The 14432-nt window shown below is 48.9% G+C and overlaps 1 protein-coding gene across 1 annotated transcript; it reads left to right on the forward strand.

The window, feature by feature from the left end:
- Nucleotides 1-3016: 3016 nt before the first annotated feature.
- Nucleotides 3017-13434, forward strand: adgra1a (adhesion G protein-coupled receptor A1a). The gene is made up of 5 exons (XM_030774885.1): nt 3017-3138; nt 5856-5979; nt 9415-9566; nt 11335-11430; nt 11934-13434. The coding sequence occupies exons 1-5, from the start codon at nt 3089-3091 to the stop codon at nt 13432-13434; spliced, it is 1923 nt and encodes a 640-aa protein (XP_030630745.1). The 5' UTR covers nt 3017-3088.
- Nucleotides 13435-14432: the final 998 nt, after the last annotated feature.

The following is a 14432-nucleotide window of genomic DNA, read 5'->3' on the forward strand; positions in this document are numbered from 1 at the left end:
TAAACACTGCCAGCCGTGTTTCCCTCTCTCTCTGTGTACGTGTGTGTGTATGTGTATGTGTGTGTGTGTGTGTGTGTGTGTGAGTGTGTGTTCTGTAATAAACACTGCCAGCCGTGTTTCCCTCTCTCTCTGTGTACGTGTGTGTGTGTGTGTGTGTGTGTATGTGTGTGTATGTGTGTGTATGTGTGTGTGTGTTCTGTAATAAACACTGCCAGCCGTGTTTCCCTCTCTCTCTGTGTACGTGTGTGTGTATGTGTATGTGTGTGTGTGTGTGTGTGTGTGTGTGTGTGTGAGTGTGTGTTCTGTAATAAACACTGCCAGCCGTGTTCTGTCTTAGTGGCTGGGAGAGAGGTTCACTGAGGCACAATGATGGAGTGTGTTATGTCTCAGAGAGAGAGAGAGAGAGAGTGTGTTCAGTCAAGCACAGAGTGAAGGAGAGGGGAGGGGAGGAGAGGAGAGGAGAGGAGAGGAGAGTGAAGGAGAGGAGAGAAGAGAAGAGAAGAGAAGAGAAGAGAAGAGGGGAATGAGGGAGAGGAGAAGGAGAGAGGAGAGAAGATGAATTCTAACTCTTGTAAATGTATAGGGTTTGACATCCATGTGTTAGTCATGGAAGATGAACCTTCTCTCTCCCCTTCCCCACAGCAATTTGACCAGATTATAAAAGATTATACCAATTATAACAGATTGTAACAGATTAACATCAGATTAACATGAGGAGCTGTGACATGCTGGAACATGGTCAGACAGCAGTGCATGAAGTCATTGTTGTAAACAGCACTTTGACGCCCAGGACATACATGGCACCTGCATCCGCGTTTGGAGTACTGAAAAAAAACACACCTGCCAATCAAACACATCGACACGGTCACAGTTTTATGGTTGCTGATGTTACCGATCAGTGTCGTGCCTGACGACTGACAGTGTTAAAGATGATGAGTGGTCGTGAGAGCATTAGCATAGATCGGCTGTCGCCTGTTTATGGTTAGTGCTCTGAATTCTCTCTCTCAGACCCATCCGTGTGGGCACTCTCTCTGCTGTCACTCTGCCTTACACACACAACTCCATGTGTGATATTGAGTAACTTATTCGGGTCAGTGTTTATGACCCAATTCAAATGTGATCAGTTCATCTTTTCATAGCGTATGCTGATAATCCTTGTCCTGTATGGCTCTGTCCGCTCTCAGGTGTGGGCTTTGGTGTGTGTTGTAATGTTTGGTGTGTGTTGTAATGTCTGTGAGATCCTGCAGCATGGATTAAATTGGTTTCTGTGAGTGAATCCATACAGCCGGGTTTTTATTGTGCAGTGCTGTGTAAAGCTGGCACTAACCCTCAGCAAGTCTTGTTCTGACGGCCGGGGCACTAATGTGAGCCTTCCTCTCTCTCCTTGTCTCTCACTGGCTGAAACCCTCAACCTATGGGCACTGACCTTTCCCTAGATTGTGTGCCGATTGGTCAGTCAGTGAAATGAACTACAGAAATAAATTGTAAAAAAAAAAAAAAAAGGATATCTCATATGCAGAGGCACAGATTATGCAGAATTATGGTAGATTGAATTAAAATAAAATTTGACACATATGTATGCACTGTGATGAGGCAGTGGGTGGAGACCTGCATTTTACCAGGGGCTGACTAGCCAGGCTTGCAGACAATCGGACAGCTCGACAGCTGAAGCGGAAAAGGAAGCCCCTCCAGCCTTGAACAGGGAGGACTGTAGGCTGCTGTGTTAAAGGGAGTACTGAGGGATGCTCTGTAACAGGGAGGACTGTGGGCTGCGGTGTAACAGGGAGGACTGTGGGCTGTGGTGTAACAGGGAGGACTGTGGGCTGCGGTGTAACAGGGAGGACTGTGGGCTGTGGTGTAACGGGGGGACTGTGGACTGCTGTGTAACAGGGAGGACTGTGGGCTGTGGTGTAACTGGGAGGACTGTGGGCTGCTGTGTAACAGGGAGGACTGTGGGCTGCTGTGTAAGAAGGCCAGAGGCACTGTGTGGTTTCCTGAAGTTTGGAAATTTGGGTTCCAAGTCCATTTAGGCATTTTATTTTGAGTTATAGTTATGCATAAATACATAGCTTGTGTCTCTTGTCACCTCAAACCTGCTCAGTGCTCACCATTCCCCAAGCTGTTACTGTACACACACACACACACACACACAAACAGAGCATAACATGTTTGCTCTTTTCAGTCACAGAAGAGAAGGCTCTGGGGACAGGGGTATCATTATGCAGTTCCCCTGGGCTAATTTGGAGTTAAGTGCCTCACTCAGCGGCTGCAGCCTGAGACAGTATAAGCCGTAAACCCAGTGTCTTCAGCCAGTATAACCAGTCAACCCGATCTTCAACCAGCATAACCTTTAAACCCAGTGTCTTCAGCCAACATAGAAACCCCAGTCTCATGCAACATCTCCACATCTCCCAACAAAACCAACGCCCATCCGGCTCTCCAGTCAGCAGTCCTAAACTACTGGTCACCACCACCCAGCTGACATGTTTCTGAAGCATAGTTATTCATGAATAGCCATGACGCACTTAATGACACCAGAAAAACTCTCACAGTCATTGGCTACTCTGCTCTGGCACCACGGACCTACAGCAATTTTACAAATGACAGGGATCGCACTGATGGCTGTGTGTGTGTGAGTGTGTTATGAAAAAGAATGATATGTGTTAGGGTTTACTTTCTGCTGCACAGGGACACAGCTTGCTCTCTCTGTCACACACACACACTACACACACAAACAGAGAACACAGATACGCAAACCGGTCTAATTAGTCTATACATTGGTCAATAATTCAGACCTAATGTTATCTCTGTGACTGCTCACATGTGCTCAGTTGTTTTGTGTATGTTACTGGTGGATATTGTTTTGTAAACATTAGCATGTGTTCAGTGTATTCAGTTTTGTGTTCCAAACAGATATTCATACACGACTGACACTTTAGTTTCACATTTTGAAAGTGTTGTGCATAGTTGATGAGAGACAGTAACAGAAGCCTTGTTTCTTGTTTGGCAGGATTTGAAACGGGTGCTGTCTTTCCCTCCATACCCTGGAGACTACCTGCACCCAGTGGTCTATGCCTGCACCGCCGTGATGCTGCTCTGTCTGCTCGTGTCAATCATGACTTACGTTGTCCATCACAGGTGTGTCAAAGCTCTAGGCACACAGACACAACTCAAGTCTCATTCACACTCACAGACACAGCTCCAGTCTCATTCACACTCACAGACACAACTCCAGTCTCATTCACACTCACAGACACAGCTCCAGTCTCATTCACACTCACAGACACAACTCCAGTCTCATTCACACTCACAGACACAGCTCCAGTTTCATTCACACTCACAGACACAACTCCAGTCTCATTCACACTCACAGACACAGCTCCAGTCTCATTCACACTCACAGACACAGCTCCAGTCTCATTCACACTCACAGACACAACTCCAGTCTCATTCACACTCACAGACACGACTCCAGTCTCAACCACACTCACAGACACAACTCCAGTTTCATTCACACTCACAGACACAGCTCCAGTCTCATTCACACTCACAGACACGACTCCAGTCTCAACCACACTCACAGACACAACTCCAGTTTCATTCACACTCACAGACACAGCTCCAGTTTCATTCACACTCACAGACACAACTCCAGTCTCATTCACACTCACAGACACAGCTCCAGTCTCATTCACACTCACAGACACAGCTCCAGTGTCATTCACACTCACAGACACAACTCCAGTCTCATTCACACTCACAGACACAACTCCAGTTTCATTCACACTCACAGACACAGCTCCAGTTTCATTCACACTCACAGACACAACTCCAGTCTCAACTACACTCACAGACACAACTCCAGTTTCATTCACACTCACAGACAAAGCTCCAGTTTCATTCACACTCACAGACACAACTCCAGTCTCAACCACACTCACAGACACAACTCCAGTTTCATTCACACTCACAGACACAGCTCCAGTTTCATTCACACTCACAGACACAACTCCAGTCTCAACTGCACTCACAGACACAACTCCAGTTTCATTCACACTCACAGACACAGATCCAGTTTCATTCACACTCACAGACACAACTCCAGTCTCAACCACACTCACAGACACAACTCCAGTTTCATTCACACTCACAGACACAGCTCCAGTTTCATTCACACTCACAGACACAACTCCAGTCTCAACTGCACTCACAGACACAACTCCAGTTTCATTCACACTCACAGACACAGCTCCAGTCTCAACCACACTCACAGACACAACTCCAGTCTCATTCACATTCACAGACACAGCTCCAGTTTCATTCACACTCACAGACACAACTCCAGTCTCATTCACACTCACAGACACAACTCCAGTCTCAACCACACTCACAGACACAACTCCAGTTTCATTCACACTCACAGACACAACTCCAGTCTCATTCACACTCACAGACACCAAGCTCAGATTAGTTACTGAAAATTTCTGAAAAGAGATACTGAAAAGAGATTTGTCCTCAGCAGACTGCTGTCTTAGGCACTCATAATCCATGAAATTCAGTATCAGTACAGTCTCTTCTCTCCAGCACAGAATAACAACCAATCAGACAGGCTGATAAGTGGAGCTGTATCATGGGATTGGTCCAGACCCAGACTGAAGGCTGTAAACAGTAGTGCTGAAACATTCCCTTAGTGAGGTTGATTTACAGGGGGACAAATGAACTCTGATCAGTTCTTATCACCGTTCCTGTCAGTTACTACACCCAGTGGTTCTCAGAGTTCCTCAGGGTCCTGCTGCCCACCAGTTTTTGGTTTCAGACCAGCCCTAGCACAGCTGACTCCACTGATCATCTAATCATCAAGCACTTGACTAACAATGTAGGGTTGAGCCAGAGATGTGCAGGATGGCGAGACAGACTGAGAACCAGTAACTAAATCAGCTCAAAAACAATGCTCTGATTCATACATATAGTTACAGTAGAACAATAACACAGTGCTGTTTTCTGCTCTGATGTAGAGATTTAATGCTCCAGAGTCTCACAGCAGAGTGCAGAACAATCTTCTGCTGGCCAGCTGTCAATCACAGCCATGCTCAGTTTGAATGCCTTGCTTTTGAAGCAAAGGGCCAGATTTTAGTTCTGGTCAAAGAGCCACGTTTACAATATGAGGCTAATGTATTAACAGTATCAGGCTAACATATTTACAGTGTGAGGCTAGCTTGTTTACAGTGTAAGGCTAATATGTTTACTGTATCAGGGCAACATGTTTACAGGATGAAGCTAACATGTTTACAGTGTAAGGCTAACATGTTTACTGTATCAGGGCAACATGTTTACAGGATGAAGCTAACATATTTACAGTGTGAGGCTAGCTTGTTTACAGTGTAAGGCTAACATGTTTACTGTATCAGGGCAACATGTTTACAGGATGAAGCTAACATGTTTACAGTATGAGGCTAACATGTTTACTGTATCAGGGCAACATGTTTATAGTATTGGGCTAACATGTTTACATTGTAAGGCTAACATGTTTACAGTATGTAGCTAACAAGCTTACAGTATGTAGCTAACATGTTTACTGTATCAGGGTAACATGTTTACAGTATCAGGCTAATATGGGTCCCAATAGGGAAACTGCCAGTAGGGAAATAGAGACATCGACAGCCAAGTTTAGTGTGAATCAGCCCATGAGGCAAATCTGAGTCATAGTCCCCTTAGGACACACAACACTAAGGGGTCACACCATGGTGTTTTAGCACACTGAACTAACTCTGGTAGTGGGTTAACTATCTGATTTGGGGTCTTTCTCTCTCTCTCTCTCTCTCTCTCTCTCTCTCTCTCTGTGTGTGTGTGTGTAGGGTGATCCGGATCAGTAGGAAGGGGTGGCACATGCTGGTGAACTTCCTCTTTCACACTGCCGTAACGTTTGGGGTGTTTGCTGGAGGCATCAACCAGATTAAATATCCCGTCGTGTGTCAAGTGGTGAGTCTGCCTGCTGTCTACTCCTTGACCTGTCTGTGTAGAGCCAGTCCGCTGTGGTGCGCATGCGCTGTATGTGTGCACCACTGAGCACCCAGCCAATGGCATCTTTGACTTGTGAATGATAATCCATTGTGAGCGACTGGCTGAATGCTTCTGTTTTTGGAGCTGCAGAATTAAGTCACTGTACGGGAGAATGGACTAACATTGCTCAGTGAATCATATGAATTTGATGATATGTTTATTTCAGTAGCTTGTTGTTGTGCATTTGTCCTAGAGTGTGTGTAGGAGATAGTTGATTGGTTCTATGGTTAGGGCTCAGATAGATCAAATGTTTGAGGATGCGGATGTGGGGCGGGTGTGTGTCTTGTGTGTTTGTGAGTCCCAGGGGCCACCAGCTTTATGAGTGGGAGCAATGAGGAGTTCCCTGTGTTAGCAGTGAGAACAGTGAGGAGTTTCCTGTGTTAGCAGTGAGAACAGTGAGGAGTTCCCTGTGTTAGCAGTGAAAACAGTGAGGAGTTTCCTGTGTTAGCAGTGGGAGCAGTGAGGAGTTTCCTGTGTTAGCAGTGAGAACAGTGAGCAGTTTCCTGTGTTAGCAGTGAGAACAGTGAGGAGTTTCCTGTGTTAGCAGTGGAAGCAGTGAGGAGTTTCCTGTGTTAGCAGTGGGAGCAGTGAGCAGTTTCCTGTGTTAGCAGTGAGAACAGTGAGGAGTTTCCTGTGTTAGCAGTGGAAGCAGTGAGGAGTTTCCTGTGTTAGCAGTGGGAGCAGTGAGGAGTTTCCTGTGTTAGCAGTGAGGAGTTTCCTGTGTTAGCAGTGGGAGTAGTGAGGAGTTTCCTGTGTTAGCAGTAGGAGTAGTGAGGAGTTTCCTGTGTTAGCAGTGGGAGTAGTAAGGAGGTTCCTGTGGGAGCAGTGGGAGCAGTGAGGTGAGGAGGACACCTGCATGGCCCAGTTGTTTGCTCAGGATTTTCTCAAATGCTGCTCACTGCACCCCTGTGCATGCTCTCTCCTTCACTCACCGACAACAGCTCAACTTTCAGAGACTACACTCACCCAGAAACAACACTCAGACACCCAGAGACAACACTCAGACGCCCAGAGACAACACTCAGACACCCAGAGACAACACTCAGACACGCAGACACTCAGACACCCAGAGGCAACACTCAGACACCCAGAGACAACACTCAGACACCCAGAGACAACACTCAGACATCCAGAGACAACACTCAGACACCCAGAGACAACACTCAGACACCCAGAGACAACACTCAGACACTCAGACACCCAGAGACAACACTCAGACACCCAGAGACAACACTCAGACACCCAGAGACAACACTCAGACATCCAGAGACAACACTCAGACGCCCAGAGACAACACTCAGACACCCAGAGACAACACTCAGACACGCAGACACTCAGACACCCAGAGACAACACTCAGACACGCAGACACTCAGACACCCAGAGACAACACTCAGACACCCAGAGACAACACTCAGACACGCAGACACTCAGACACCCAGAGACAACACTCAGACACGCAGAGACAACACTCAGACATCCAGAGACAACACTCAGACACCCAGAGACAACACTCAGACACCCAGAGACAACACTCAGACACCAACACTGGCACTCAGACGCCCAGAGACAACACTCAGACACCCAGAGACAACACTCAGACACCCAGAGACAACACTCAGACGCCCAGAGACAACACTCAGACGCCCAGAGACAACACTCAGACACCCAGAGACAACACTCAGACACCCAGAGACAACACTCAGACACCCAGAGACAACACTCAGACACCCAGACACCCAGAGACAACACTCAGACACCCAGAGACAACACTCAGACGCCCAGAGACAACACTCAGACGCCCAGAGACAACACTCAGACACCCAGAGACAACACTCAGACACCCAGAGACAACACTCAGACACCCAGACACCCAGAGACAACACTCAGACACCCAGAGACAACACTCAGACGCCCAGAGACAACACTCAGACGCCCAGAGACAACACTCAGACACTCAGACGCCCATAGACAACACTCAGACGCCCAGAGACAACACTCAGACACTCAGACGCCCAGAGACAACACTCAGACGCCCAGAGACAACACTCAGACACCCAGAGACAACACTCAGACATCCAGAGACAACACTCAGACATCCAGAGACAACACTCAGACACGCAGACACTCAGACACCCAGAGACAACACTCAGACACGCAGACACTCAGACACGCAGAGACAACACTCAGACACGCAGAGACAACACTCAGACACTCAGACACGCAGACACTCAGACACCCAGAGACAACACTCAGACGCCCAGAGACAACACTCAGACGCCCAGAGACAACACTCAGACACGCAGACACTCAGACACCCAGAGACAACACTCAGACACGCAGAGACAACACTCAGACACCCAGAGACAACACTCAGACACCCAGAGACAACACTCAGACGCCCAGAGACAACACTCAGACGCCCCGAGACAACACTCAGACGCCCAGAGACAACACTCAGACACCCAGAGACAACACTCAGACACCCAGAGACAACACTCAGACACCAACACTGGCACTCAGACGCCCAGAGACAACACTCAGACACCCAGAGACAACACTCAGACACCAACACTGGCACTCAGACGCCCAGAGACAACACTCAGACACCCAGAGACAACACTCAGACACCCAGAGACAACACTCAGACACCCAGAGACAACACTCAGACGCCCAGAGACAACACTCAGACGCCCAGAGACAACACTCAGACGCCCAGAGACAACACTCAGACGCCCAGAGACAACACTCAGACGCCCAGAGACAACACTCAGACACCCAGAGACAACACTCAGACGCCCAGAGACAACACTCAGACGCCCAGAGACAACACTCAGACACCCAGAGACAACACTCAGACACGCAGACACTCAGACGCCCAGAGACAACACTCAGACGCCCAGAGACAACACTCAGACACCCAGAGACAACACTCAGACACCCAGAGACAACACTCAGACGCCCAGAGACAACACTCAGACGCCCAGAGACAACACTCAGACACCCAGAGACAACACTCAGACGCCCAGAGACAACACTCAGACATCCAGAGACAACACTTAGACACCAACACTGGCACTCAGACACCCAGAGACAACACTCAGACATCCAGAGACAACACTCAGACGCCCAGAGACAACACTCAGACACCCAGAGACAACACTCAGACACCCAGAGACAACACTCAGACGCCCAGAGACAACACTCAGACACTCAGAGACAACAGAGAACCCAGCAACTGACACTAGGGCTGATTAAAAGTTACCGGCACTCCTCAGAGCATGTCTTGCTGTGTGTGTATGTGTGTGTGTGTGTGAGAGAGAGAGATCTTATTTATTTTGTTCTTCTCTTACAGGTTGGTGTTGTCTTGCACTACTCCTCTCTTTCCACCATGCTATGGCTGGTTTTCACTGCCAGGAGTATTTGCAGGGAGGTGTCCAAAGCCCCACCCCCTTCACAAGACAGGGGTGTGGCCCCTAAGCAACGCCCTAAAGCCACTATTTTCAGGTATCACGGGTGCACAGAGTGTTTAACACTACTGTCTCTCTGCCTCAACACAGACTCTACTGTCTCTCTGCTTCAACACAGACTGTACTGTCTCTCTGCCTTAACACAGACTGTACTGTCTCTCTGCCTTAGCACACACTCTACTGTCTCTCTGCCTCGACACACACTACTGTCTCTCTGCCTCGACACAGACTGCACTGTCTCTCTGCCTCAACACAGACTCTACTGTCTCTCTGCCTTGACACAGACTGTTCTGTCTCTCTGCCTTAACACAGACTGCACTGTCTCTCTGCCTTAACACATACTCTACTGTCTCCCTGCCTCAACACCGACTGTTCTGTCTCTCTGCCTTAACACAGACTGTACTGTCTCTCTGCCTTAACACAGACTCTACTGTCTCCCTGCCTTAACACAGACTCTACTGTCTCTCTGCCTTAACACAGACTGCACTGTCTCTCTGCCTCGACACCGACTGTTCTGTCTCTCTGCCTTAACACAGACTCTACTGTCTCTCTGCCTTAACACAGACTGCACTGTCTCTCTGCCTCGACACCGACTGTTCTGTCTCTCTGCCTTAACACAGACTGTACTGTCTCTCTGCCTTAACACAGACTGTACTGTCTCTCTGCCTCGACACACACTACTGTCTCTCTGCCTCGACACAGACTGTACTGTCTCTCTGCCTTAACACAGACTGTACTGTCTCTCTGCTTCAACACAGACTGTACTGTCTCTCTGCCTTAACACAGACTGTACTGTCTCTCTGCCTTAGCACACACTCTACTGTCTCTCTGCCTCGACACAGACTGTACTGTCTCTCTGCCTTAACACAGACTCTACTGTCTCTCTGCTTCAACACAGACTGTACTGTCTCTCTGCCTTAGCACACACTCTACTGTCTCTCTGCCTCGACACAGACTGTACTGTCTCTCTGCCTTAACACAGACTGCACTGTCTCTCTGCCTTAACACATACTCTACAGTCTCCCTGCCTCGACACCGACTGTTCTGTCTCTCTGCCTTAACACAGACTCTACTGTCTCCCTGCCTTAACACAGACTCTACTGTCTCTCTGCCTTAACACAGACTCTACTGTCTCTCTGCCTTAACACAGACTCTACTGTCTCTCTGCCTTAACACAGACTGCACTGTCTCTCTGCCTTAACACAGACTCTACTGTCTCTCTGCCTTAACACAGACTCTACTGTCTCTCTGCCTCGACACAGACACCACAGCTTCACTCTAAAGTGGGCTTCAATATTTTAGATACTTTTTGCCTCACAACACTTCTTCTCTTTGTAATCTTTTAGTCATTGTTTCATCATAAATTTAAAAAAATCATTGTTGGTGTAACAGCTAACTAGTTAATAGTGAGGCCACCATAATCAGAAATATGTAGATTATGAGCTGATGGTGCCTGTCAGTGACTGGGGTACATTTTAAGGAAATAACCAACTCTGGTAGTTTGGGTGATTTTCAACACAACATTCTGGTGTCTGAGAGAGAGAGATAGAATGCCTTAATGATGGTTCACAGACACAAAGAGACAAAAGACAACAGCAGGGGAAAGAGTGAGATGGTGTGACAGGCAGTTACCGGGGCAACAGCAGCAGGTGTCAGAATGATGCAGAGCCCTGTGAGCTGTCACTCATTAGCTGGCTCCAAACCCCCTCCCCTCCGCGTCACCCCTCCCTCTGCCGTCACGGTACCTCTGCCGTTTCTGCTCTCACCGTTTCTTTCCCCCAGTGTTACATGTTCTCTCTTTTCAGGGTTTATCTGGTCAGTGGTGGGGTTCCCCTGATCATCGTTGGGGTCACAGCAGCCTTCAGCATGGAAAACTATGGGAGTCAAGATGACGCCCCTTAGTGAGTACCTGGTTTCTACTCACTCACTCACAGGTCACAGATTTCAGCTTAATGACCCCCCCCCAACTGAATGCCATCTTCTCGTAATGTGTATTATCTGTTCTGGCATCTTCTCGTAATGTCTATTATCTGTTCTGGCATTTTGTTCACGCTGATTAGCTTTGCTGGGGCGGTGGAAGAACAAGCTGTGAAACGCACAGATAATGACTAGTTTAAAAAAACCCCAAAAACAGCTTTCTACTGTTCCTGCTAAAGGACAGGCCTGCTGCTCTGGGCTGTGTGTTTATTCATTGTAATGTATTTGCTCAGAGCTTTGTAGCGAAACAGCTAATGGCTTAATGAAAGCATCGTGCATTTAGAAAGCTGGCTCTTAATTAACAGTGTAAATTACCTCAAGAGTGTAAATTAACAGTGTAAATTAACAGTGTAAATTTATATAATGCAGAGGAGGAAGCCACAGTATCAGGTCCTGATTTATAAAAAAAGCCCTTTTCCTTGCACAGTTGCTGGATGGCTTGGGAGCCCAGTCTGGGAGGATTCTACAGCCCCACAGCGTTCTTGGTGTTGCTGATGTGCATGTACTTCCTGTGTACGTTTGTGCAGCTGAAACGTCACCCGGAGCGTAAGTACGAGCTGAAAGCCATGACGGAAGAACAGCAACGACTGGCCGCTGCTGAAATGGGTCACTGCCACTCAGGTGAACCGGGTGAATCAGGCGAGATGGCCCATGCCAGATGCTCCGCCCTCACTGCCTCCATGCTGGCCAATGAGCACTCCTTTAAAGCCCAGCTGAGGGCCACAGCCTTCACACTCTTCCTGTTCCTGGCCACCTGGGCGTTTGGAGCCCTGGCTGTGTCGCAGGGTCATTTTCTGGACATGATTTTTAGCTGCCTGTACGGCGCGTTCTCCGTCACGCTGGGATTATTCCTCCTCATCCAGCACTGTGCCAAGCGTGACGACGTGTGGCACCGCTGGTGGGCGTGCTGCCCGTCTCGGCCGAAGGTGGAGGTAAACGGAGACGCAGCGGGAAATGCCGGCGAACTCGGACTCGCTCGGACTCACCCTCACGGCCAGGCGCAAGGGCACACGCAGATCCGCTGCCACGCGGACTCGCCGTGCGCGGGCAAACCTCTCCTCTCCCCCCACCTCCACGCCCCGTCTACCCCGTGCTGCAAACTAGCCGCGCTACCATCCGCCCAAAATCACACCGGCTCCTGCTGTGCGACCCTTCACAGCCCGTCCCCGGTCTTGGGGAGTTCACCACGCCCGCAGTCCCTCCCAGATGAGCTGCCCCGCCCCGCTCTGCCCCTTCAGAGCTGCCTGAAGGACAGGACTAAGTCTCGTTCTTTCAACAGGCCTCGCCCCTGCCTCAGAGACTACGCCTATCACATGACCTCCACCAGTATGGACAGCAGCGTGCACAGTTCCCACCTGGACAGTCCTCACAGCACGCACCTGGACAACACACTCACCTGTCACACCTCACACCTGGGGAGTCAGCTGAGCTGCCACAACCCTCACCCAGACACCCAGCTGCGCTGTCCCAGTCCCAGCCCCCACCTGGACAGTCAGCTGACCTCACACAGCCTGCACGACGGCTTGAGCTGCCACTCCTCTCACCTGGACGGCCAGCTCTCCTGCCTGGAAGGACATGCCTGCCTCAGACACACGTGCTGTGCCAAAGCAGATCCGTTTTCCGGCATCTGCTGCCCAAAACTCGACCCGTTTGCCAGCGTGTGCCAGGCAGAGGACGCTGATACGGGCTCTCTCCTGTACGACAGAGCCAAAGCAGCCGATCAAGAGGAAGAGGTTTTGCTGCACGTGGACGTGGCCCCGGCACGGGCGGCTCTGCCCTGCTCTCAGGCCACGCTCAGCAGGAGAGGAACGCTCAGCCGCAGGGGAACGCTGAGCCGGAATGGCAGCCTGCAGGAGGACTTCCTGTTCAGCTCAGATTCCACAGGAAACATCAGGACTGGCCCCTGGAAGAATGAAACTACAGTGTAAGGCCTGGGACTGAGAACCTCACATATCCTACGTACACATCAGAGACCGCCGGTCCCACGGCTGAACTGTGCTTGACAACCGTCTGTTTGCTCCCTGTACTAACCCAGTGTGTGCTCCCCCTGTCCTCCTCGTGCCCCACTCCAGCTCCACACAAGTCCTGTCACTCCTTTAACCAAGACTGAAAGTCCAACTCCAAACACTATGCCTTTGTACATTTTATTTGCCAGGTGTTCTCTCACTGCGTTTTTGTCTCACCTGTTTCCCTTTGGGCCTGGCTCCGTTTCATTTCTTTTAAAGCCATTTGAAAATGACTGTGAAGGGAACCGTTTTATTTCAGAAGATTTTTATAATTGTGTCAAAGGCAAATGATTTTTCTACGGTATATGGGTGCGCGTGATATTGGGTAGGTTCTATAATGTGCCATTATGTCTGCCTGTGTTTGTGTTTGTGTGTACATATGAAACATATGTGCATGTACGAACATGCGTGTTTGTGTGCACAGAATCAAAAGCAATTCTTTACTCTGAACAGAAGTGTCTCCCCCGTGGCCCCGATTCTCTCTGGTTTTTCCTGTTTGAAAATAGATATGATAATGGTTTAGCTACGGAGATCACACCAGCAAAACGACCAACTTTGTTTTTTCACTATCGAAAAAAAAAACCCCTGTGAATTTTCATTGGTAACATGAGAGCAGAAAAAAAATGTGACTTGTGTGGGTTTGAATCTGGATGTCAGTTCCACGTGCCAAAGTCTTCTCTTGACTGAGCCAAAACCCTTTAGTGTTGAATATGAGCCCTTAAAACCCTGCCCTCTGCTCAGATACCTGTCACCAGACACACAATCATCTGTTTTTATGTCCTCAAATACCTGTCACCAGACACACAATCATCTGTTTTCATGTCCTCTGATACCTGTCACCAGACACACAATCATCTGTTTTTATGTCCTCTGATACCTGTCACCAGACACACAATCATCTGTTTTTATGTCCTCTGATA

Source organism: Chanos chanos, chromosome 5 (genome assembly GCF_902362185.1).
Source record: "Chanos chanos chromosome 5, fChaCha1.1, whole genome shotgun sequence".
Lineage (NCBI taxonomy): Eukaryota > Metazoa > Chordata > Actinopteri > Gonorynchiformes > Chanidae > Chanos > Chanos chanos.

What these genes read in the sequence shown, in the direction of transcription:
- adgra1a (XM_030774885.1), top strand. Translation starts at nt 3,089, where the DNA reads ATGCTGCTCTGTCTGCTCGTGTCAATCATGACTTACGTTGTCCATCAC. An exon ending in ATCCCGTCGTGTGTCAAGTG is followed by an intron (nt 5,980 to 9,414) that starts GTGAGTCTGCCT and finishes CTTCTCTTACAG; the next exon opens with GTTGGTGTTGTCTTGCACTA. An exon ending in AGTCAAGATGACGCCCCTTA is followed by an intron (nt 11,431 to 11,933) that starts GTGAGTACCTGG and finishes TTCCTTGCACAG; the next exon opens with TTGCTGGATGGCTTGGGAGC.